This window comes from Stegodyphus dumicola, chromosome 4 (assembly GCF_044657685.1).
Source record: "Stegodyphus dumicola isolate Sdum_Otavi_A_Nest chromosome 4, ASM4465768v1".
Classification (NCBI taxonomy): domain Eukaryota; kingdom Metazoa; phylum Arthropoda; class Arachnida; order Araneae; family Eresidae; genus Stegodyphus; species Stegodyphus dumicola.
This window is the reverse complement of record NC_140771.1, coordinates 225,575,713-225,600,771: the sequence shown is the minus strand read 5'-3', so window position 1 is coordinate 225,600,771 and position 25,059 is coordinate 225,575,713. Positions and strand designations below refer to the sequence as shown.

Sequence of the window (25,059 nt, the reverse complement as noted above, 5' to 3'; positions counted from 1 at the left end):
AACTTTAAAGGCAAATAAATAGGTAAATACTATAGGGTATCAAATGATTATGCAGCTTGATTGGTAAAAAAAAAAATTTCTCTTTTTCACTTTACTACCTATGCTTTCCCTGTTTAATCTGATCAGTATATCTATGCAAACACAATAAATTACAAGAAAAAGAAATTTTTTTATTAAAATTACAAGCCACTTTAGTTCCTATTACCTTCTCTATTCTTATATGTTTCTTTCACTTAGTCTTATGTTACCCATTAAGAGTATTCTTTTCGGCAGTGGACTAGGCTGAGGAGACAAAACAGTAACAGTTTGCTGATCCATGTCTACAGCAGTAATGCAAATAAAACCAATGATATTGGTTATCATTAAGTCTTCATCAACTCTGTCAGCAGAACTTAGTCCAAGAACTTGATCTACAAGATCAACTCCAATCTGCACTGGTCTGAGGTTCATTTCTGAGATATCTGCAACATCATCGGAAAAATTTACATATGGAGTTGCTACTTTAAAAATATCTATATCACTGAACTTAACTTGAAAGGAATGTGGCTGTAAAGGGGTTTGAGAACCATAAAAATATTCCCAAACTCGCCCATCTCTCATTTTAGATCTTAATTCTCTGCTTCTTTCATTAACAGCACCAATTTTTGGAATATATACAACATTAACACATGAAGGCATATCACGTTTCAACTGAGTATATAACTTTTCTTCCTCAAGAACAAACAATGTATCAATTTCGAAGGCCATAGCAGCAAGTGTTATTGAATTATAACCATGGCCTCTTACCCATCCACAAGTGTCGATGATTACACCAGATGAACGGATGGCTTTGTTAGCATTTCTTAAACGTAAATTCAATGAATGGCCTAACTTTTTCAGGAGAAGAAAATATAGCATAATGTTATGTCCAGGGCTCTTATAACCAAAATGATATACAGAAAGACCCTGTTGATCAAATCCATCTATAATATCTGCTGGTTTGTTCACAGGGAGAATGCATATAGTGCCTGGAATTGAAAGAACATTTTGGCCAACATCAAGATCAATGAATATAGGTTTTCTACCTAATCGCGCAGCATAATTCAAAAGAATACGGCAAAATGTGCTTTTCCCAACATCTACAGGGCCTGCAACAAGAGAAATAGGTCCTTTAGCATCTTCGGCTTCAGCTTTAATACGACGTTCTTCTAAGCACGCGTGAAGATGCACATGAATCATTTGAAGAGTATCCGAAACAACATAAGCTGCCTGTGTTTTACCTTTCAATTTAAGCTTACAGCCTTGCCACGAAAATACAGATATTGATGAAAATGGAGAAAATGTATACACAGTATTATTAACCATTTCTGCGCCAAATATTTCGGCGAAACCCATGAGGAGTTCCAGTGAAGCGGCTTGATCTCCGACAGTAAAACGCAGTTCATTTTCAATATTAAGGTTAAATATTGTACCGTCATCATGTGTTCCTTCCATTTACTTTTCTTCCACAAACAACACTGCGTACGTATATACAAATACACTAACAATCATCGACACCACATATGCCGTTTCAAAACAATGATCGGTGTCAACGTATCCTGCTTAACAGAAAATTTTCTGAAAGAAATGCGCATGCGTCATTTGTTTTTTTCGCCAACAAGTGATGGTAAACTTTATGTTTTTTTTTTTTAAGGGTTAGCGTTTTGCATTTCATTTCATAGCTACTGTCAGTTTTCAGAACTCTTCAGCCTTTTTCATTATACTTTCTGGTGTTACATTTACATACATTTGAGATATTATTCGGAGAACAGCCTTAACACGAAATGAAAGAGGAAAAGCTTATTATGGTAGATCAGACTATGGTTGCCATCATGGACCTTATAAGAGGATAGACAAAGCCAGTGGGCGGGGCGCGCGTTACCCACATGTCGGCAAGAAAGAGTATGGCGTTTGTATAACATAACTCTTTTTAATTATTAAATGTGATACGTTGTATAGTGATGGGATTATGAATCCACAGTTTTTTCCAAATAGGTTTAATATAGCTCATTAAAGCACTTTTTACTGCATTTCGCACATTTTTTTCACGCGTAATTCTTGTACAAACATCTTTACTTTGGTAAAACGGTAAAAACTCTAGGCACAAAATTTATGAACTTAATTTTGCGTACAAATAACGTAAAATTAAATAAGATTGATAGTACGTGATGCTTTGAAATAAATAAGGTAAATTTAAACAAGATCTGATAACTTTTTTTTTTTTTTTTTAAATTTAATGACCATTTTCAGGCAGTGCTTTTCAAAACTATAATAATATTACAAAACAATCATTTATTTGATTTATATCATCATTAACTTATTAACATTAAAGTGGAATATTTATTTTAGTAATTTATAAAATTCGTAGCATAAAATTTTCTGAGTGTAATGAAGGGGGCAAAAAGGTAAAATAAAATCTAGAAGCATTAAGATATTATATTACGCCCAAAAGGAACCTTTTTTTAACGTTTTGTGTGTTACCTATTATTGAATATCATGTTCTTCGCCTGTAAACCACATACATTTGAAAACAGCATATCTTTAGAATTTGGAGATAAAACTGTTATTTTCCGTACAGTGCTTGCTCTCTCTGAACTCGTTGAGTTTGTTAATCAAAATTCGTTAAAGTTTTACAAATATGAAATAGATTAAAACAAATTCGAAATTCAGCCGTCCAGATGCCCATGTTCAGGTGGAGGAATACATTATTCAAAATTTGATGGCTCTAGATAAAACTTTAAGCTAAAAAAATATCCAGCCCTGAAAGCATGCAATAGCTTTATAATTATTATGCTTGATAAATATGCTAAATTTTTAAAAATCAATCTCAATTTCAAAAATAAAAATATGGAGAAATTCTAATTTGTGAAATGAGGCGCTATAACCAGCTTTTTCTTGACAATTATACATGCATGATGCAATAGGCAACCACTGTTAACGCCATATAGCAAAGGGTATTAATAACTAAATTGTGAGGATAGTAAGGAACAAAACTTTCGCTAGGCAAGGCTGTTGTTCGAACGTTACCCCATATTTTTGTCCAAATTTTCGTGAACCGTTTGGTTACATAAACGTTTTCGTGGTATTCTCCATTTATAAGGGAATATGAGCCACTCTGCCTTAAAAAGTCCCACATGAAGGCATTATCTAGGAGGATATGGATCAGATTAACTAACAAACTTCTTCAGACATATATCATGCTCAGTTAAATTAACAATCCTGAGTTAACTACTATCTTTCGTTCCATAGTATGTTTTTAAATTTAGAAAAACATTTCTCGTAATCTAGGTGAGCATTAAACTTATCCATGGATGGAAAATAATCAATTCATTAATGAAAATTAAATAAATATAATTATAGTTATAAAAGAAAAAATTCTAAAATTTGTAGATTTTTTTTTTAATTTGAAAGCTTTCTTAAAGTCAAACTACAATAAAGTTATTACCTTTAGGTTAGGTTAATTTCATATGGCAAAGCTCACAAGGGTTGTCAGCGTAAGGAAGGGATACTTTCATCGAGGATTTTCTACTGGAAACTGGCTTCTATTCACATTACGTATGAGAAAAACTACGAAAACCAAATATCCAGCCAGCATATTCGCCTACTTCAGATTCCGAAAGGATGTTCAGGAAATCAATAAATACTGTTACATACGTACGGGTTCATAATAGATTGAATGCACTAGTCGATAAAATGCTAATAAAATTTATTCTTATCACAAGAAGTATAACAAAAAGCTAGATTTTTCCTCAAAGATATTCGTACAATATCACGCAATAGTTATAATTTAAACTATTAAAACATTAAATGAGCGCGCGCCTGTAGTTTTATTTTTTCGGCGTAGCTTTCTCTTAAAACTCGTCGCGCGCTGCATTGCAAGGAGAAATAAAACAATTTTAATTACAATTCTACTAAAAATATCTAAATAAATATGAAATTCGTAACAATACCTTAATGATAATTTATGACCTGATTTCAGAGAAATGTAGTCAAATAATGAGTCGTATTCAGTCTAGTCGCTTGTTTGTACTATCAAAGGAAACTGCTTTTATTCACCTTCAAAACAAAATGTTACACTCTAAACCGATAACAATAGTTTTAAAGGTAGAACATTTAAAGAACTTTTTCCTGAAAATATTGATTTTTATGACACAGGAATTTTTATTTATTTTCTTTTGTTTTCAAATTAAACTGCAAGTTTTCAGGTATAAAATTTGTTACATTAATTTCAGAAATTCCTTTTAAAATTTTATGCATTCTAATGAAATCTGTTCTCTTACAGCTATTAAGTTTGGTATTGGTTATTTTTTCATTTTATTGCAACAGAGTTTCCTATTACTTTATTCTCATAAACGCTATCATAATATTCGAAAAACGACTCTTCTAAAATGCGATAATCAGGAAATTGAACGTGATTGTTGGCAAAAAATATTTTAGTTTTTAGTGATCAGTTTCCATTATTCACACTGAATACAGTCTAAATATTACTCGTATACTAAAACTGTGGCTCTTAAGTTTGGATTTTGAGTACCAGTTTGTTTTTGAAGAACAAACAGAAAAAGCATATTTTGTTGTCTTCGTATGCTTGGTTAATGTTTTGACGGTACTTTTCCGTCAAATAAATACAAAAAATATTAAAAAAATGTTAGTCCTAAGAATTCTTTTTTTGAAGGCATAAACATTTTAATATCGCTTAAAGGTACTTTTCCGTTTCGCCGGCGCAAATCTCGCCAAGCAGACTTTATTGGCGACAACATACAGTATACACATGAAAAATATTAAAAAAATTTTAGTTCTAAGAATTCTTTTTTTGAAAGCATAAACATTTTAATATCGCTTAAAACTTTATATAAAGACAATAAATTTGTAAAAAGACATTAATTTAAGAATTTACTATGCTTTCATGGTTCAACATCCTAATTCGCCCGTTCATATCACGTGACCCCAAGCGATCTCATCTCACGTAAACTACTCTACAAAAATATAATACTCTCAGTAATTATCTACATTCATTTCAAGTTAAATCTTAATTTGGAACACAAGTTTAAATGCAAGAAATATTTCAATGCTTACCAATAGCTTACTCAGAAAATTATGTAAAACTGCAGTGCTTTACTTCACTAATGCATTCTCATTAGAATTGATGAATATAAACCTTGACTTTCCTTTTCTATATTTTCGGCTTCAGGTAAGCGCTGTGATTTGAAAGAAACAATCAATCTGATAAGAAAAAGCTGCGACTTGTTTTGAAAATGAGGCGTAAAAGGTTACCAGGGAGATTATTCCGTTTGGCATCGGTTGTACCATTATTGGCGACTTTATCGCTTGCGCCGGCAAAACGGAAAAGTACCCGCTTAAAATTTTATAAAAAGCCAATAAATAAAGACAATAAATTTATAAAAAGACATTAATTTAAGAATTTACTATGCTTTCATGGTTCAACATCCTGTTTCGCCGGTTCATATCACGTGACCCAAAGCGATTTCATCTCACGTATACTACTCTACAAAAATACAATGCTCTCAGTAATTGTTTACATTAATTTCAAGTTAAATCTTAATTTGGAACACAAGTTTAAATGCAAGAAATACTTCAATTCGTACCAATAGCTTACTCAGAAATTATGTAAAACTGCAGTGCTTTACTTCGCTAATGCATTCTCATTAGAATTGATGAATTTAACCCTTGACTTTACCTTTTCTATATTTTCGGCTTCGGGTAAGCGCTGTGATTGCATCCTAATTGATTTAATTGCCGAAAATGGCTTTAGACATAAAACTGAACTATTTGAATAAGGTCTAAAAGGTTACCAGCGAGAATATTCCGTTTGGCATCGGTTGTACCATTATTAGCGACTTTATCGCTTGCGCCGGAAAAAAGGAAAAGTACCGTTTTGACTAATTAAAGCAATTAACTGTTTAAATATTATTGCTCCTTTTCTATGCAATAACTCTGCTATTAGGTTATTAAGTACTATTTATTAAGCTTATATATTGAGTTTTTTTTTCACCCTTGGTTAACTGCTCGGCGTTATTAAAAGTATTCCAAAATTAAATAAATATTGATGTTTCTTTTATGTAATAATTTTGGTTTTTGTCTCTCTCCAAACAATGCCATTTTTACTTTTCAGATGACTGAAAAGTTTCAGAACGGAAATGAATGTTAATGTTTTTGGGATATCTGTTTTGAGTACCAGTTTTCATCTTTCATAGAGATCATTTAGGATAAGCTGAAAAAGCACTTTTTCTTTTGCAAAACTGTTCCCCCCCCTTTTTTTTTTGAAGCATCTATCTTAAAACGAATACAGAGTTACTGATATTTCTATACAGACACTTTGCTGAAACGGAGTGAATTAATTAGTTCAGACATATATTTGGTTAGGTAACTATCATTTTGTTATTAGTTTAACCTGTAAACTCATACTATCAGTTTTACTTGTATAAACTAAACATTTCATTTGCTTATTTTATTATGTTCCAAAAAGTCTTTGTTGTATTTGATTTTTAATGTCGTAATTACATCATCTAGTACAGCAAATCTGTTTTAATCATGCTTAATTTCAATTTTCATTTTGCTCTTTACCTCTGTAAGGATTTCTCCCGCTTTCCTAGTGTGTTTTCGTGGTGTAGTGGTTCTGCACGCTTGGACGTTATACCAGAGGACCGTGGTTCGATTCCCGGCGAAGGCGTTGCTAATCTTTTATCTTGCCTGCTTCCAAAAGTAGCCTAATGTCTCTACACCTCTTCCGTAATTTTTCTCTTTTGGAAACGTTCTAATATGCTTAAATAATAACAGATCTGTCTGTGTTTCTACCAATATAAACTTTTTAATTCGGAAATAGCGTTATGTGTCTATTACTTATGTTTAACATCTCTTTTAAGCATCCTTACGTAATGAAATTTTAAGAATTTCACTTTGATTTTTGAAAATCTTTTATTCACATTAACGCATGCTCCTTCGAGCATTTTAAAATTTTCCAACAGTTGAACCTCAAAGAAGTGCTTATCTGAATCATTTACTGCATAAATATATTTGATACTTGTTCTGAGAAAATATTTGCCATATTGCGCCTAATAATCCGTAAAGTATCTTAAAATATATTTAAAAAATTGTAGAGTATTTAAATTTAGGCTGTGGGATTTTCATGGAAAAATATATAGAAAATAAAGTAAATCATAAAACTAAATTATTTTTATTGTCATCATTTGCCCAGTTTGAGAATGTACTTTCAGCTCCGTGCAAATTGTCATAAAATTTCCTAACAGGATTTTTGTTGATAATGACTTCCAGGATTAATGGTGTTCAGTTCGATAAGAATATTTTACGTAACATTCAGTAAAGCTAAAAAATGCATTATCTCTCGAGTGAATGTCAAAGTATAACTATATTTCTCTTTAATGAGATTTTTTATGTCCAATCTATAGGTTAAATAGTTTTATTTATATTATTATGTGTGCAATTTTTCTATCTCTGGAAAAGTCCTTAATCTTGCCTGCATCTATTGAATGACTGAATTGAAAAATAATAAATAGACTGAGCATCTTGAAACAACTCATATAGTTTCTCTTCCCAGAGTCCCATTAGCGCCCGAGTGGTAAAGTCACTGAACACTGATAGTTTGACTCTCGGTGAACGGGTTGGCTGCATGGGAAGGGGGTTTGTGGTTTCCTATCTGAAACATGGATACGAGCCAGTTTCTCTTAGAAGGTTTTTTCCATGAAGGCATCCCTCCCCTTAAACAGATAGCCCTCGCATGCTTTTCCATAATAAAAAAATACCAAACCAAAAAGGGTTCCATTTCGAGAATATAAATTTCTGATACCTGTTTATTTTATATAACTATATGTCCATACACAGGTAATTTAATGCATATCTAAAAGCTGGTGATAGTGATTTAAACCAGAGACTGCAAAAGACAAGAATTTCAGGTTTCAGTAGTAGCACGCATACAGGAGAAATGTTTTACGAAAAAGAATTCTTTTAAATAGGAAACCCGGAACTTATATCTTGCTGTGTAACTGAATAGCAAACGGTTACGTATTCGGTGAGATAAACTGTAGAGACATTAGGTAAATTAGAAAAGCCGGAGAGATGAAAAATGAGCAACCGCCTTCACCAGGAATTGAACCACGGACATCTGAAATACCGGCCCAGCGTGCAGAAACACTACACCAGGAAGCCACGTTAGGAAAGTGGGAGAAATACCTTATATACTCCCCTTTTTAAAGGGCGACTGGGTTTTTTTAGGGGACCCAATCACCAAATCCTGAGTGTGCAGAAACCTCATCCAACACCCTTTTAGTTCGGGCGCCACTGTAGAGAAATTCGGATTTTTTTTGGAAGCAGGAAAGATGAAAAATTAACAACGCCTTCGCTGGGAATTGACCCACGAACCTCTGGAATACCGGCCCAGCGTGCAGAACCACCACACCACGAAGGAACGTAGAAAAGGGGGAGAAATAAACTTTATATAGAAACTAGCAATCGCCTTCGCCAGGAATCGAACCACGGACCTCTGGAATACCGGCCCAGCGTGCAGAACCACTACACTACGAAGGCACGCTAGGAAAGTGGGAAAAATACCTTATGGAAGTTGTATTTTATATGATAAGTTTCTTGATGGGTTTTTATGGATTTTTTTTCCTCTTTTGTTCAGCATTATAAATATACAATTGTTTGCTATCAACTACAAAGAGCAAGAATATTCGGTACTATTCCATTATGCATTATTCCATTATTATCAGGTTCACAGATAATGTCTGAAAATATCCGTTGTAACGAAAGTTTTCCGCCAAAAACATTCTTAATAAAGTTAGAAAAAAACATGAACGCAGTACCTTTAGTGCACATACTAATCCCCAACCAAATCTATAATTTCCTGCCGACGTTTTGATAGTTCCAAAAATTAGGTGGCCGCGAGTCTAAAAACAGATTAACCTCATTTTGGAAGTCCTGTGCAGAATGGAAGATATCACCAGCAAGATGTTGCTCCAGGTGTGAAAAAAGGCAGAAGTCCAAATCAGCTACGTCGAAGCTGAGTGTGGCAAAAGATCCCATTCGAGTTCGTACAGGGTCCAGCCGGTGAATGCAGACACATGTGGTCTTGCATCTTGATGGGCCGGAACTTAGTTCGACGTTTTACTTTGATAGCATCGTCAACATGGACTAGCATCTCACTGTACAAATTACTGTCGACGGTTTTACCTTTTTTCCAGATACTCTTTGTGGATAATACCACGGCAATCCCACCAGATACAAAGCCTTATCTTTTATGTTAGTCAAATTGCTCTTTGTGATGCTGGCAACAGGCTCACCGGGCGCATACCAACTCGGCTTGTGTTGTTGAAGTAAATCCACATTTCATCATAAGTGACGAACTGGTCCAGATACAAAGCATGATCTTTTTGTCAGTCAAACTGCGCTTCACGACGCTGCCGACGAGCGCACCGGGCACAGACCAACCCCCTTTTCGGCTTGTGTTGTTGAAGTAAATCCACCTTTCATCACAGGTGACTATCCGGGCCAGAAATTTGTCTTTGATTTGATATTCGAGCTGATTAGGGCAAGCCCGAACATTTCTGTCCCTATCTGCGTGAGTCAGTTCATGCGGCACCCAGCGATTGAACTTGTATGTCAAGTTTATGGGATGCTTACAGCCCGACTAATGGACATAACACTAACGTCTGACTCCTTAGCAAGATCTCGAGTAGTTCCATACTGATCTTATTCCACAAGTTCTCACAGGCAGGCCTCATCAACGTCAGTAGGCCGGCCAAAGCGCTCTACTTCTTAAAAGTTATAGTCTTTGTTTTTGAACTTTCGGTACCAAATCTTCACAGTGTCATATGATACAACACTAGTACCTAAAGCTATACACATGATTTGGTGACATTCTGTTACTGACTTTTTGCAACAGACCTGGATGTAAATGATGGTTCTAATCTGTTAGCGTGAGAGTTCCATTTTAAGCACTAACTTAATGATAACGATACTTTTTTTACAAATTTCGCAACACAGTGTTCCGAAGCAAGTCTCTATCTTTCAAATGCCAAAAACCGCTTGATAAAATATAATTAAACACACCATAACAAACTGTTTTGCGCATACATTTGCGGTGGCGGAAAACTTTCATTAAAACCCGATAAAATATTCATCCATGTTAGCTAAAATTTATGAATTATAATTAAATAATTATATCAATGACACAGTGTGAAAAGAATGTTCCAGTTTGGTATGAAACGAATTCATGTTTTACACATAGTTATTAATTTATTTACACTGACAAATTTCTTTTACTAAATCATTTGAGAATTAAAACTGAGTTTTAATAAATTTTTTCACTATCATCAGTGATACTAGCTAAGACTTTGTTAAAAGATGACAATATACTTGATCTTAGTTTTTTATGTCATCTGTCAACTAATTTCTCGAAAATATAAAGTTAATGAAAACAAATTAATTTTAAAACAAAACAAAATTAAAAAAAATGTTTGATAAAAGTGAATGATATTAGAGTAAGTAATCGGATAGTAGCATTTTACCCTCCCGCAGAGAAAGCTCTCAGATAATTACGAAATTCGTTAAATTACGTGGACAAAAATGGCAACATATGATTCAACTCAGTATTCAGGATCTTCGTTCCACAAAACAACTTTCATTGGATTTTACCGGCGGCAAACATCAAAAGGATCTGGCTGTGATTTGAGACAGTAGTAGGCCAAACTAAACAATATCAAAAGCTCTTATCATTTCTTCTAGACACAGATTACAATTAATAATTTATTGTTCTAGCGTGCCATATTTAAGAGGAGAGGAAGAAGAAAAACAAACTCAGTTTTCCATTAGGTATTATTTTACTAAGTTTAAAATTCGTAATGAATTTTTTTATACGTTGAACTGCGGTGCTTAACCACCAGGGTGCCTGGGCGCCATAGCCCTACCCCTCATCGAATAACATGATAAAAGTTTCGAATTATGAGAAATATAACTGAATGTGCTAAATAATTAAATGAGCAAGAGTATAAATTCATAATTGCTAATAGTTAAATACATATTTTTTCCTTAAGTACCTAATTACTAAACCATACATAATTAACTATTTTTAACAACTATTTCACAGAAGAATACATGTACACACAAGAGAAACAAAAATAAATGTTAGTAATGTGTAATTTTGTATATGTGTTATGCAAATTGTTGCTCAGATTCTTTATTCTATATTGTTCTATTTTCCCTAACCGGTAGACACGTTGTCGTTCATGTTTCTGGTTCATTATCCACAAACCGGCCTATACGGGCTGGTGTTCCACAGGGATCCCTTCTGGGCCCTACCCTATTCAATATTTACGTGAACTACATCCCCACTACACACAACACAACACTAGCCATGTATGCAGACGACACAGCGATCCTTACGCAAAGTGCATTTGTTAGTTCAGCAATACAACAGCTACAACACCACATCCACTCGCTAGAGACTTGGCTGACCAAATGGAAAGTCAAAGTGAATGTCGACAAGACACATGCCATACTATTTACTACTAAGAAGAATTTCCCGACTCACCTGCAAATGTATGGTGTGGATATTCCCTGGGTCAAGCAGGTCCCTTATCTTGGGGTGATCCTCAGTAAATCTCTTACATGAAACCCACACGTTACACATATTCTCAGGAAGTTTCAAGCTAGTAAAGCTTCACTCTTCCCCTTAATTGCTCGAAACAGTGTTCTATCTATTGATAATAAGTTGCTCATTTACAAAACCATGTTGCGTCCAATTCTTAGTTATGCATGCCTCGTCTGGGCATACTCGTGCAAAAGTTTGAGAAGGCAGTTACAAGTTGCCCAAAACGGGGTATTGCGTATGATATGTAATGCCCCCTGGTACATTCGGAATAGCCAAATTCGTAAAGAGTTAAGAATAGAGGATCTTTGTGATTTTTATTGCCGCCTATCTAGGGCATTTTATGATAAGCAGGAACTTCTGGACAATTCTGTGGTTGTTAACTATTGTTATGATACTAGGGACCCCAATTTCAGTAAACGCCCAAGGGCGATCCTAAATGTTAGTAATGTGTAATTTTGTATATGTGTTATGCAAATTGTTGCTCAGATTCTTTATTGTATATTGTTCTTTTTTCCTCCTGATTGCTTTTTTTATTTATTTATTTTTTTTTTTTTTTATACGTTGAATTTTTTAGAGCTAAGAAGAAGCTTAATTCTCTCTAATGTTACACTTAAGTTTATTGGAGTTTACAGTGTAAATCGAAATCTGTTGTTTAGTAAAAATTCGGTGTTTTATTTAATGTAATTCATCTAATGATTACTTATTAAATGCGGTATTTTTAATATTGAAACAGGAATAATATTTGCAAAGCTCAAAATAAAAATAATAACTGATAATATAAAATGATATTTTCCTTTGTAACCGTTCATTTTACAGATGCTATGTTACCATAGTAACAAAAAAGCAGCCTTTATTGCTTAACATATTCACTGTCATAAAATTTTTCATTTTAGCTTGTGGTTCTTCATATTAAACAACGTTAAAGCATTGCTACCATCTTGCTGCAAGCATCTTCAAGAATGCATGATTTTTCTCATATTTCATGTTATATCTCTCATCGGGAGTATTAAGGTTAGTTGTTTTCATCTAAGAATTGAGATACAGACAAATCGCTAAAATACTGTCGTACAACCTTTATTTGCAAACTCATCTTCTAATCTTGTTTCTGTATAGAGAAGCTGCATAGTAGTAGCAATTTATTCAAGAGTATTCGCTCAGTATGTGTCTAACGCAATTAAGGAGTGTTGGAACCCTAAAATCTTCAAAAAATTGTGATTTCGGATTTTTGCATTTTCAAATTCTCTACACTTTTATCTTTCTAAAGATACCATTCTTTAATCTCTATGAAAATTAGAACTGTAAAAAATCTAGTTTTAATTTGTCTTCGACTGCTTTGATTAATGAGGATTTTTACATAAAAATGTGTTCTTCTCCACTCGATGTACCTTTTCTCAGGAACTACTGCTCACAGGTATCTGAAATTTTTATGGCTTATTTATTAGGTTTCTTAATATTTACTGAAATGAGCTTTTTGTGATAAACTTAGGGAAAAAAATTTTTTAAAAAAATTTTTGTGTGAGAAAAGTGCTAAATTTTACTATGCCTAACAAAATATTCTGCAAATTACTCTAAAATTCAAAATGTTTCAAAAGCTTATTTCGGTCCTTTAATTGGAGCTACTTTGGTAGACGGTTGCACGGATTTTTGGCGATTTACTTTGGCGCGATTGTTGGCGCGGTTTTTACAATCGTCAGCCATCTTGAAAAACGCCGTTTTTACGTTATTTTCCGCATAGTAAAGTATTTGAAACTTTAAAAAAATAAATATCGTTAAAAATAATGGATTAATTTTTTTGTTGAAAACGTTTTTTAAGATGGCAAGCAAATGTAAATAAATGCATTTACTACGAGTATAAAATACTAAAGAAAGGTTAAATTCTTACTTAAAGAATTACTTAAATTAACATTATTACATATAGCACAGAAATAGAATAAAAATACCGCTATAAAAACATTGCGCCAACGTTTAATTGGATTAAAATATTACGTAAATTGAATATCGAATTAAAAACCATCATACCAACGTTTAAAAGAATTAATATTTAAATATTACTTAATACTTTAAAATAAGTAAATAAGAACGCTTCGTACACTAGAGCTAAAATGACAGCAATTAGTTTATTTTCGGTAAAAAAGGAGGAATGTCTAATACTTTCTTACCGTTACAGCGATTATTTCTTCAAACTTGACCACAATACCATATACGGCCGTCCTCAGAATCGACTCTTCTAACGATCTTCACCTGTGATCTACATTTTCGCACTTCATTGAAGAAGCAATTAGCGAGATTTCCTCCAAAAACTTAAAATAAATTTCCTCTGACCCTTGTAAGAATTTATAAATAAATCTTTGATTAGGAAAGCCAGGCTGGCAAAAATAAGGTCTCAAAGGACAATTTTTTGATTCCGATACCAATAATTCTTGGTACTTATCAAAAACAACATTCATCTTTGAAGGAAACATATTTGAAGGAATTCGAAGATATGAATTAAATTTTAAAATGGTGCGGTAAGGCACAAATTTTCAGCAACCTATCACGGAGCTGAATACAGCTCGTTAATACACAAATATTCTATAACCAATCAGAGAGCTGATTACATCACGCCTAGAATTAAAATTATTTAAATAATCATACATAATAAAATCATTTAAAAAAAGAAATGCAAAATTAAATTGTATTTTAATATTTAACAGCCATAAATAAGGTTTAAAACATTACATTAAATTTATAGATATTATAACCAATTACTTTTAAAGTAAGGTGACGTCATTGATTACATCATCCACAGCATAAAATTTCATAAAATATCATAAACAATAAAATTTTTATTTCAAATAAAAATGCAAAATTAAATTGATTTTTAATATTTAGAAGCCATAAATAATATTTAAAATACGGAATTTATGCATAATAACACGAATTATTTTTTAAATAAAATGACAACAAAGTATCCGTTACCATAAATAATTTATCCAGCAATGGGTTTACCATACGTCGTATTACTCGCCAAAAGAAAAATCGCCAAAATCCGTGCAACCGTCTACCAAAGTAGCACCCTTTAATTATACAAAAAATTTCAAGAGTGTATCTACAGCAGATTTTGAGAAAAGGTACATCGAAAATGGCCAATTTAACATTGTCGGTATAGGGGTTGCTGAAACCCCTTAATTTTTTTTTAAAGAGAAGCACATAATTATAAAAAATTTTATTCCTTTCACATGTACGCAGATTTCTTTATTCTCCCCTCCCACACACACTCGGGGAGAGAGGGAGCCTGTATAATTTTATCATTTTGGGAACAAATCCATCAATTGAATTGCATGGGAAACTTAATAATAAATAAGTACTCAAATTTCACTCTGCTAATGATCTAACTTTTTCATGGGGGGGGGGGGAGAACCAGCAAACATTTTTCTACTTTCTATTCAGATTTTTCTTCTGTTTTCCTTCTTCGATTCTCATAATGAAGGCATTATATCAAAATTAAGATGCACCGGCGCACTTTCTAGTTCTAATAATCTAAGTGATATTATATAATATTTATAGATAGTCTGAATTCTTTTATCTTTTTGCTATAAACTACACATTACCTCGATTCTAAATTAAAAGATAAAACTCTAAATTAAATTGTTCAATTGCGTCATTAGTTACTTCAACTCTATGTCTAACTTATCAGAAGCATATAAACTGTATTAACAACAATTTCAACGGATTTTGTTATAAAATAAATTAAAGTAATGTCTATGGGATTTAATAAATTAAGTGTATGTGTATGTAACCAAATCTACATTTGTTCCTTTGGGTGACGTTATAAGCACCTTATAAGACGTTATAAGTATCAGCAGTATCTTGGAGGAACTATTCAACGTGTTATTCAAAAACTACAATTCATTTAATAATAATTAATGTCTTAGTTCAAATTATAAATGCAAATAATAACTAATTAATACAATTTTATTTTTCAAAAATTTGAAATAGATTTGTCAGATTTATTTTACACGTAAATAGGAACCTGATATTTACTGTTATTTGAACAAATAATTCATAATAGTCAATAGCAAATTGTTTTATAATGTTGTGTTGTCTGCAATTGTGTTGTGTACAAAATATGGACATAAGGGGGGCCAGTTAAATTCTAAAGAAAGCAAAACAGAGAGATAAGCAAAGTCATAAGTCAGGCAAGATATCTGCAGCAGGATATCTAATTTAGATCTGGATTTTGACAGAAATTACAGCTACTACAACAAAGTTATTTTTAAAATAAAGAAATATATATGTTACAAATACGTAATAAAATATACGTATTTCATTATATCTATTTTATACATATATTTATTTTGAGGCATCTTATTGTTTAATGCGGGAAAATGAGATCCGATTGAGTTTATTGCAATTTTCCTATTTGTTTTAATCAATTTTATTCCAGCCTCTTATTCAGTTGTTAAGTGCTTTATTTTTTCTGTATAATCAGATCAGAAAATGTGTTTTAAAACTGTCGAATCTTTATTGAATGAATGACTTTACCTACTTCAAAATAATTATGTTAAATAAGTAATAGCGAAATGATAAATAAATAAATAAATAATAGCAAAATAATAATAGCGTTAAAATTAATTTTCAAAAATATAATTTATAAGTACCAGTAGAAAACGGAGGACATTTTAATATGACAGAAAAACGTTCATTTCACAAGTTTGAACTAAGCAACCATGCTTTCAAACAAAGTTTTAGAATGCATTATATGCTCTGCCATCTGTCTCTTGGAAGTGGACATATTACTAAATCATAATTATGGTATCCTTTTACAATGTATAAGGTTTAACTGGAAGCAAAATATACCAAAATAAAACTTACACCTAGGAAAACAAAACAAAACAAAACAAAACAAAAAAAAGTCCTATAAATTTTAAGGGCCATCAGACATAGGGCAGTCTTCCTCAGCATAAAAATTTTTTAAAAAAATTATAGATTAGGGGCAAGCTGCAACCATTTTATATGAAAATCAATGAGCGAATTTAAGCAAAAATGAAAGCAGCAATTGAGGAAAATATTAACAAAGCAGAAAAAAACTGAAATTTTATAGTAATAGATTATTTTAAGTAATAAAAAAAGATATTTCTACATAACAAAAAAAGATGCTGAATTTTACTTATGTATTATCTCTACCTCTTTGGATCGTTCATTTTTGCCACCCAAACGGGATAGTAATTAGCAACGCTGACTGCGTACGGAAGGGCCCGCTTTCGAATCCCGGAAAAGGCATGGATGTTTGCAAATGTATAGTATCTGTGCGGTATGGGAACACTCTAAATGTGCGGTGAGCCAAAAGTCCTTTCGAGAGATTGTTGGTAGGGGAAGAGAGGTGAGAGAGCCTCGGATTCGTCCCTCCCTAGGTACTTCCCATGGAGGTAGGAAGTAAGATGGAGTCGCCCTAAACAAGTTTCTCCGTACTCTGCTCTGAAGCACCGGCGATCCCTACGTGGTGACCAAAACATTGGGTCATTTACCATTGAGTTCTATGGGATTTGACGCGTTCGGGTGTAAATATTTTGTAATTACGTCGCAAATATACATATAAATGTATAATAATTTATTTCCTAAACAGTATTGATTAATTGATTATATTATCTCCTAAGTTTAATTAAAGTAGAATTATTTTAAAAGTGTGCATCCATACTGGTAAGTTATATTTTGAAAGATGTTTTGAAGTAATTTGAAAGCAAAATGTTAATAATGTTTTAACGGGGACTGGAGTTAAATCATCACGAAGAAAATTATTTCAATTGTAAAAGGAAAAATTAAAATATGTAATTATTGTCATTGATCGGAAATTAGTTGACTTTTCAAGGGGAACAAACCAACTCCCGTTCAATGAACAATAATTGATAAAAATACGTAAATATGAAAGTGTTTCGTCTTTACTAGAGTTATAAGTTAAAGCCAAACCGGCAATTCTAGTCAGGCCAAATAATTCCGCGAATAGTTGCTACTCAAAGAACTTATTCTCATGAAGCATTTTAGTCAATTCAATTTGGAGCAAAAATCAATTACTGTAGAGAAATCCTGTAAAACTCGAGTAACCGTCCCCGACACTATCATCTTTATGTATTTAAGTACTATATTATTTGTAGAAATTAAACATTGGAAATTGTCATTATGAAAAACATATAAATGTATATATTTTCTTTTTCTACAACACTTCAGAGTCCTAAGTATGTGAAAACAACATATTTTTAAACAACATTTCATTCTGAACGGAATTAAATGCTATACTTTTCAAAGGACAGTTTTCTCAGAATGGTTTAATTTGAATGAAATATTTTCACAAGTTTTCGTTAATTACATTAGAAAAAAAAATTAAGGTAATTCGATTTTATTCAGTTAAGGTACAAAAATTAAGATCAAAGTTTATTGTATTATTAATATTAAAATTATGCATTATTTCTTTTCTATTTATAGAGCTTCTTCCTAAAATACTTTCTTAAATATGACATGATTTTTTGGCTTCTTTTAAATCGAAAAATGTAAGTCAATTTATAATTAATGCTCTATTCGGTTCATTTTAAATTAGAGAATTATTAGGAATTAGCGAAATACTTTAAATAAGTATTTCGCTAATTTCTAATAATTAAATAGGTATTAAATAGTATTTGACTTTCTCTGAACATTTCTAAAAGGGAATAAAATAAGTTTTTTTTTTTTTTTTTTTTTTTAAGTATTATTTAAAACTTGTAACTGAGTTATTATAAAATGTAAAGGGAATAATTCTTTTAATTATACTTATCAGATTTTTTTTTTTTTTACCCTTCATTTCAACAATACATATTCCAAAACTCTTTATTACGTTCTTAAGTGCGCATTTCATAGCATTTGCTTTACAATACCTTTTAACAGATTGCTTTCCAATACGAACAATTCTCGCTTAAATAGTTTTATAACGTATTTGTCAACAGGATTTCAATTTATGTTTACAATTCAATATTAAGGTTATTATATATTTAGATAACATTTATAATCATTATAAATTAGATACATTTAATCATTAGATTTCTTCACAGTACTTTCACAGTTGTTTATAAGTGAATAAATTCTTCATTTCAAATACATTTATAAGTAATTTAATGAATATTTAAGTATTTTGTCAAAGGCAGATACATGCTTTTTGCAAGCACATGCATAAATATCCATACATATTTCCTATTTATCATTTCCGGCATGCGCAAATCTTTAATTTCTGTGCATTCACTATATTTTTCGTGTAAAGTAATTTACACTAATTTAGCATACACCCGACAGTTTTACATAAAAAATATATATGAATATAATTTGAATGAAAATTATTAGTATTATTTTTAATACACACTCAAAGGTCAGTTTTTCTTCAAAATTCCTCCACGATGGCATCTCTCTCTTTAGGCAGACAGCCCTTGCATGCGTTACTCTATTTAATAAAAACTTAATCTGACCTATGTGCCTAATTACAAATATTTTAACATACATAATTTTATATTTACATTTAGCCATCAAGTTTCAAACTTTTCAAATCTTCTAGAAAATAAATTTTGGCAGATCTCTTTTAGAAATTTTCTTAAAATCTATATTTTTGTAGTGCAACAGCTTAGAATTTTATAAAACAAATTCATAATCAAAATCGCTGTTGTTAGTTATCGAAAAATAACCAAGATGTGATTTTTGCGTAAATGTCAGTAAACTATACAAATTGCTATTATCCATCACACTATGAATGTTTCTTTCATGCGAGAGTGTCCCTTTTTCGATTTCTATGGAACTGTCGTGTGTCGAAATACTATCAGAATCTTGTCAAGCGAGCTTCTGAATGTAAACAAAGAACACCCCGTCTGGTGACCCAAGCTTCAAAGCAGTGCTTCCCTTCTAGCGCGGAATGGCCCCTCCTCCCTTTCCTACCTCCATGGTACTTCCCGTCAAAACTGGGGGGTGGAACTGGGCAAAGTCGTACTGTAACCTGTGGGGTGCCCCAGGCTCTTGTCAACGACAGTAGCAATTTTGATCTCTTGTCATCATGAATTTCGTGGGCTTGCTCTGATTTCAAAGACTTGATCTGATGTTACTGTAAATCAGGCGGGATAAATCACAACAACAAAACGTTCATTTTTACTGTTATTGATTTCCATAAAAAATGACTGTCCGCTAATTCCGTCTTTGTAAAGATGTTTTTGCTCCTGAAGAAGCGGGACCAGTGTCAGGTAGTTCTAGAAAACAGACTTTTATTCAAATCTACTTCTAATATAAAATTACTTTCTCGCCCAGTTTTAAGTATCTAAGACTCATGGGCTATGTGAAATTGGTGAACAATGAACGATAAAATTTTTCGAGCTTTCTTAGATATACATCAAAAGAAAATAATTAACAGTATGCTCACGTAGAAGCAGAATTTCTTTTCAAGCTCCTAATTTTCAAAATTTCTTTCACAGATGGCTGGGCGTGCTAATTACTGTTTACTTCAAACTGAATTTATGCGTCGCTCTAATTCAAAACCGAGTCAAAATGAAAAGCACAAGGTTACTCTTTATGCGAACCGTGATAAGCTGAGAAGTGTCTGGAAGCAAGAATTTGATAATCAATATGAGTTTTATCTTGCGGCTCTGGTAACGCTTTTATTTTCTTTTATTACTTCATATCACAAGAAAAAGAAATTAAAACTTTATCATACGGACATCTATAAAGAAAAGTACCAAATAAATAAAGTGAACTAGGCTTACTGTAGTCACTGCGAGTATCCACGGAATAGCCAACATTGTAAACTGAAATAAAATGTAGTTTATTTATAAAGTTTAGAAATGATAAACTGTGTTTATAAGTTTAGAAATGATAAACTGTGTTTATAAGTTTCAAAATGATAAACTGTGTTTATAAGTTTAGAAATGATAAACTGTGTTTATAAGTTTAAAAATGATAAACTGTGTTTATAAGTTTAGAAATGATAAACTGTAATTAAACTTTAGATAGACTGGTAGCGAATGATCGCTAAGTCTAAAATGCCAACTGAAAATGAGATGTAAAAGACTCTTTTATTTAAAACTAAGAAGAACATAAGGCACACCTGGTGCTTACAAATCAGCCAACTACTGGTGGCGAGATAACTTAAAGTACAGTAAGTTCAGATGTAAAATTTAAATTCAAATAAGTTAGTTGCCGAAGGCTACATAAATCAATGAATGGTAAGTTGGCTCAAAATTTAACCGGCGTGGATATCAAATATCGGCAATTACATTGCAAGGCCGAAAACTACACATTTCATCTTATCTAACAACCTAGTAGCGTGGTCTTGAGAGGGAGCACAACCTTAAACACACGCGAACTAATTTGCATTCTAGCGAGAAAACGGAAGGGAGAAGTGTCATCAGAGATCCAAAAGATAAAATATCTGGTTAGCTAACATAAAGGAACCTTAGGTACTGGTTAATGTTCTTAATTAAAAAAAAAAAAAAAAAAAAAAAAAAAAAAAAAAACTCAAATGTTATTCCAGCTTCATTATTTGAAGACAATAAGAAGAACTCAGTATTTATAATTATTGAATGTTAGACAGGCTACGTTAAGTTACGCAGTCATGATTTATCCTCCACGTGCCTTGAAAGAGTTGCATTTCGATTATTGTCAACCCGAAGTCACTTGCAATCAGTGAATTTAATGGTTTAAATGTAATGAAATTTTTAATGAATTTAATAGCCTTAAAGGTCACTAGTATTCTCATGTTTAATTTTACTTTACTGGCCTTTAGGGACTGGACTGCCAATGACTAACTAATAACGACTAATCACCGGTTACAAACTACTTTATTCAACTTTACTTATAGAATATGTTTAACATAAAATAGGAATATTTTTTGAAAAATTCAAATTGAAATATTAACTGATAATTTAAATATATACTTCTGTTTGTAAACGCTTGTGGCGATATCATTTGTGATTATGAAGCGCCATCTGTGAGACTTCGCTTGCGATTTTTCTGTCGCCAGAGTGACAACATTAAGCAGCTGTAAAAATCAAAATAACAGTGAATGATTTTCTTTTTGTGAAATTCGATATACAAAAAATGTAAATAAATATTAATCTTATCGGAGTCACAGAAGTGTTTAGCATTTTTCTATATTCCTAAAAAATTTCGCGAAAACGTATTTTTCTCTATACATAACTTATCCCATCTTGGAATTCATGCAGCAACGAAGCTGGTGACAAAAAGATTCATTTGGCCTGGCATAAACAAGGATTATCAGCTGTGGCCTAGAACATGCTTGCAATGCCAACGAGCTAAAGTTTACAAACATACCCGTACTCCAGCTGCTGAATTTAAAGTTCCCGACGTTTCAAGCAACTTCACATCGATATTGTTGGTCTTTTAGGTATCTGCTTACCATCATTGATAGATTCACTCGGTGGATACCTTTGGAAGACTGTGGAACAGGCTACGTTACGTTACGCGCCCAAGATTGCATCGCAAATGCTCTCGTCGAAAATATGCAGATTCCATCGCAAATGCTCTCGTTGCGACTTTAATTTCAAGATTTGGAATTCCAAAGAAGATAATATCCGACCAAGCTCGACAATTTGACAACGAACTCTTCCAATCCTTGAGAAATACCTAGGTTTCAAAGCTAGCAGCATCATAGCTTGTCATCCACAATCTCATCGTTTAATCGAAAAGTAACAAAAGATTACCCCCAAAAATTAGATGCTAAGGAAACCAATAATAAGCAATAGAATCAGGATAACATAAATTAAACTTGGAACAATAATAAATATAAGGAAATGCATGTAAGTAAATCTACATAGCTTCTGCAAGTTTACTTGTGTTGATTTTCCCTTTGTTTATTATTATTTCTTTAGCATCAAACTGTCGGTCGTTGTTGATCTATCGCCTTCGTAGTACTGGTGGCGTTCAGACTAATTTTTATTTAAAAGTTATTTGAATTTATTGCGCATACCCACATTAATAGCCATGAACATCTGGGTACGGCTGAAGAACCAGCCTAAACGGGTGCTAATGTCCTTCAGTTTAATTCTAATTAAAAATAATTTAAAGACTTTAAATTCTGATATTTTTAGTTTTACAAAGATATGAGCGAAAAATCATTTCAGCATTAAATTTAAAAAAAAATCTAAATCTAGTTTTAAGAAACATCCTTCACCACACTGTATAGTCATCCACAAACAGTGTGTTTACAAAATTTGAACTAAATAGCTTATCAGGAAGTAGTAGTTTTAAAATCCATGACAAAAATTTCACGGCACTGACAAACGTCATGAATGAACTAAATAAAAGTTTCTAAAAATAGCAAAATCAAATGGCAGGGGGGGGGGAGATAATTTAATCACAAATTATTGCCACGGAAAAACTTAATTAAAGACTTATACGTGCATTTATTTCGCTGGATCGCTTGGGGAAGGTTTGCCTAAGTATTTTCCTCAAGGGAAAAAATGTTTTATTTTAATAAAATAAGAAATTTCTGAAAGTAATAAACATCTGTGTTAAATATTAAATAAAATATTATAGCTTCTTTTATTCGACATAATAAAATCTTATAGCTTTATTTATTCGACATAATAATTATAATTTTTTAGCAGGTTGTAATATGATAGTTTAGGGTTCTACTTGTATAGAAACTGAAATCAATGTCTTTCAGACCCTACTTGAAAGAGCAAGCTATCGCTCTAGTCTGAAAACAAAATTACAAAAACCTTGCGAAGGTTACAATAACACATTTTTTAACTCTTGAAATTTAACAGAAGGCATTATTTGTGCTACAGATAGAAAATTCTGCCCTTCGCAAATATTTAAATAACATAAACTGAAATTCAAATTTAAGTAACGTAGCCGGAGACTACACTAAGTGATCTACTTCAGCTGGATCAAATAATTAACTGAAATTCAAATTTAATTAACGTAGTCGGAGACTACACAAAGTGATCTAATTAAGCTGGATCAAATAATTAACGGCGCGCTTTTGAAGTCGGCTAGCAAAATTGCTAAATTCGAAATAAACTTTAACAGTGCTGGTGATAGGACGTAGGTTATAAACGAGGTTGCCAAATAAAGCTGTAAAACATTCAAACCCTCATCTTAAGTATACTATAACTAATTTGATTCTAATGTACTTAAGTAGTGTACCGTAGTGTACTACAACTATCTGGTGAGGACTACGGGAAGAGGAAATTATAGTACAGTTTCAAATCATAATAATAGATTAATTAACATAAACTCCTACAATAAATAAGCAATATATATATATATATACACTGAAGTGACAAAAGTCATGGGATAGCAATATGCAAATATACAGATGGCAGTAGTATTGCGTAGAAAATGTATAAATGCGAAGTGCTTTGGCAGGGCTTTCATTTGTGTTCAAGTTATTCATGTGAAAAGGCTTTGACATGATTATGGCCGCACGACGAGAATTAATAGGCTTTGAACGCGGAATGGTAAATGGAGCTAGAAGCATGGGTCATTCCATTTCGGATATCGTTAGGGAATTCAACATTCCGAGATCCACAGTGTCAAGAGTGTGCCGAGAGTATCTAATTTCAGGCATAACATCCCTCCATGGACAGCGCAAACGACCGAGACCAGTGACGTCTGCGTAGGGTTGTCAATGTTCACAGACAAGCAACACTGCGTCAAATAACCGCAGAAATCAATGTGGGACGTGTCTGATAAGACAGTGCGGCGAAATTTGTCTTCCTTGAGCTATGCCAGCAGAAGACCGACTCGAGTGCCTTTACTGACAGCACGACATCGCCTGCAGCGAATCTCGTGGGCTCGTGAGCATATCGGTTGGTCCCTAAACGAATCAGGGCTAAAGAAAGAGAAGGGCTGGGTCATCCCTTTGAGAAGAACGATGCCGACACGAACCCCTCTTGGGGAGGATACCGGATGTTATGTGACATCACTGGGTTCGTCCCGTCGTCGACTGACCAGAGCATCAGTGCGAAAGATTGAATCTTTAGTCTTGGATTCTCTTTCTTTAGCCCTGTTAGTTTCAGAGAAAGAGGGTGTTTTTTTTTTTTTTTAATTATTATTATTTTTTTTATTTATTAATTTTTTTTTATTTGAAAGTTATAACTGATGATACTTTTAAATGGGATTTTGTATTTCGAAAGTTCTTGTAATGAGAAATCATTGAAAAAATGGTATCGTGTGCCGTTGCTAACCTGTAGCAATACGTATCATAATACGAAAGAAACTAGCGTGGTATTTCATAGATTTCCGTACAAAAATATTCAGTTAACGAAAGAATGGTTGCATAGGTGTCGAAGAGCGGATATTGTTAACACAAAGAGTGCTCGAATATGCAGCATTCACTTCACTGAATCTGATTATGAGGATGATATGAAAAATAGGTTGCTAGGATTACCGACAAAAAAGATACTGAAGTCAAC

At 32.6% G+C, this 25,059-nt stretch overlaps 1 protein-coding gene and 1 pseudogene across 1 annotated transcript in view; one reads left to right on the top strand and one right to left on the bottom strand.

Moving 5' to 3' along the window:
• Positions 1 to 216: 216 nt before the first annotated feature.
• Positions 217 to 1,473, bottom strand: LOC146997831 (polyribonucleotide 5'-hydroxyl-kinase Clp1 pseudogene; annotated as a pseudogene).
• An 11,060-nt stretch (positions 1,474 to 12,533) lies between these two features.
• The window catches only part of LOC118205525 (uncharacterized), a 59,267-nt gene continuing 46,741 nt past the window's right edge, over positions 12,534 to 25,059 (top strand). Inside the window, exons 1-2 of the mRNA XM_085814302.1 lie at positions 12,534 to 12,652; positions 20,095 to 20,268. Coding sequence (XP_085670428.1) covers positions 12,605 to 12,652; positions 20,095 to 20,268 — 222 coding nt within the window. The 5' untranslated portion in view covers positions 12,534 to 12,604. The remainder of the gene's footprint in view (positions 12,653 to 20,094; positions 20,269 to 25,059) is intronic.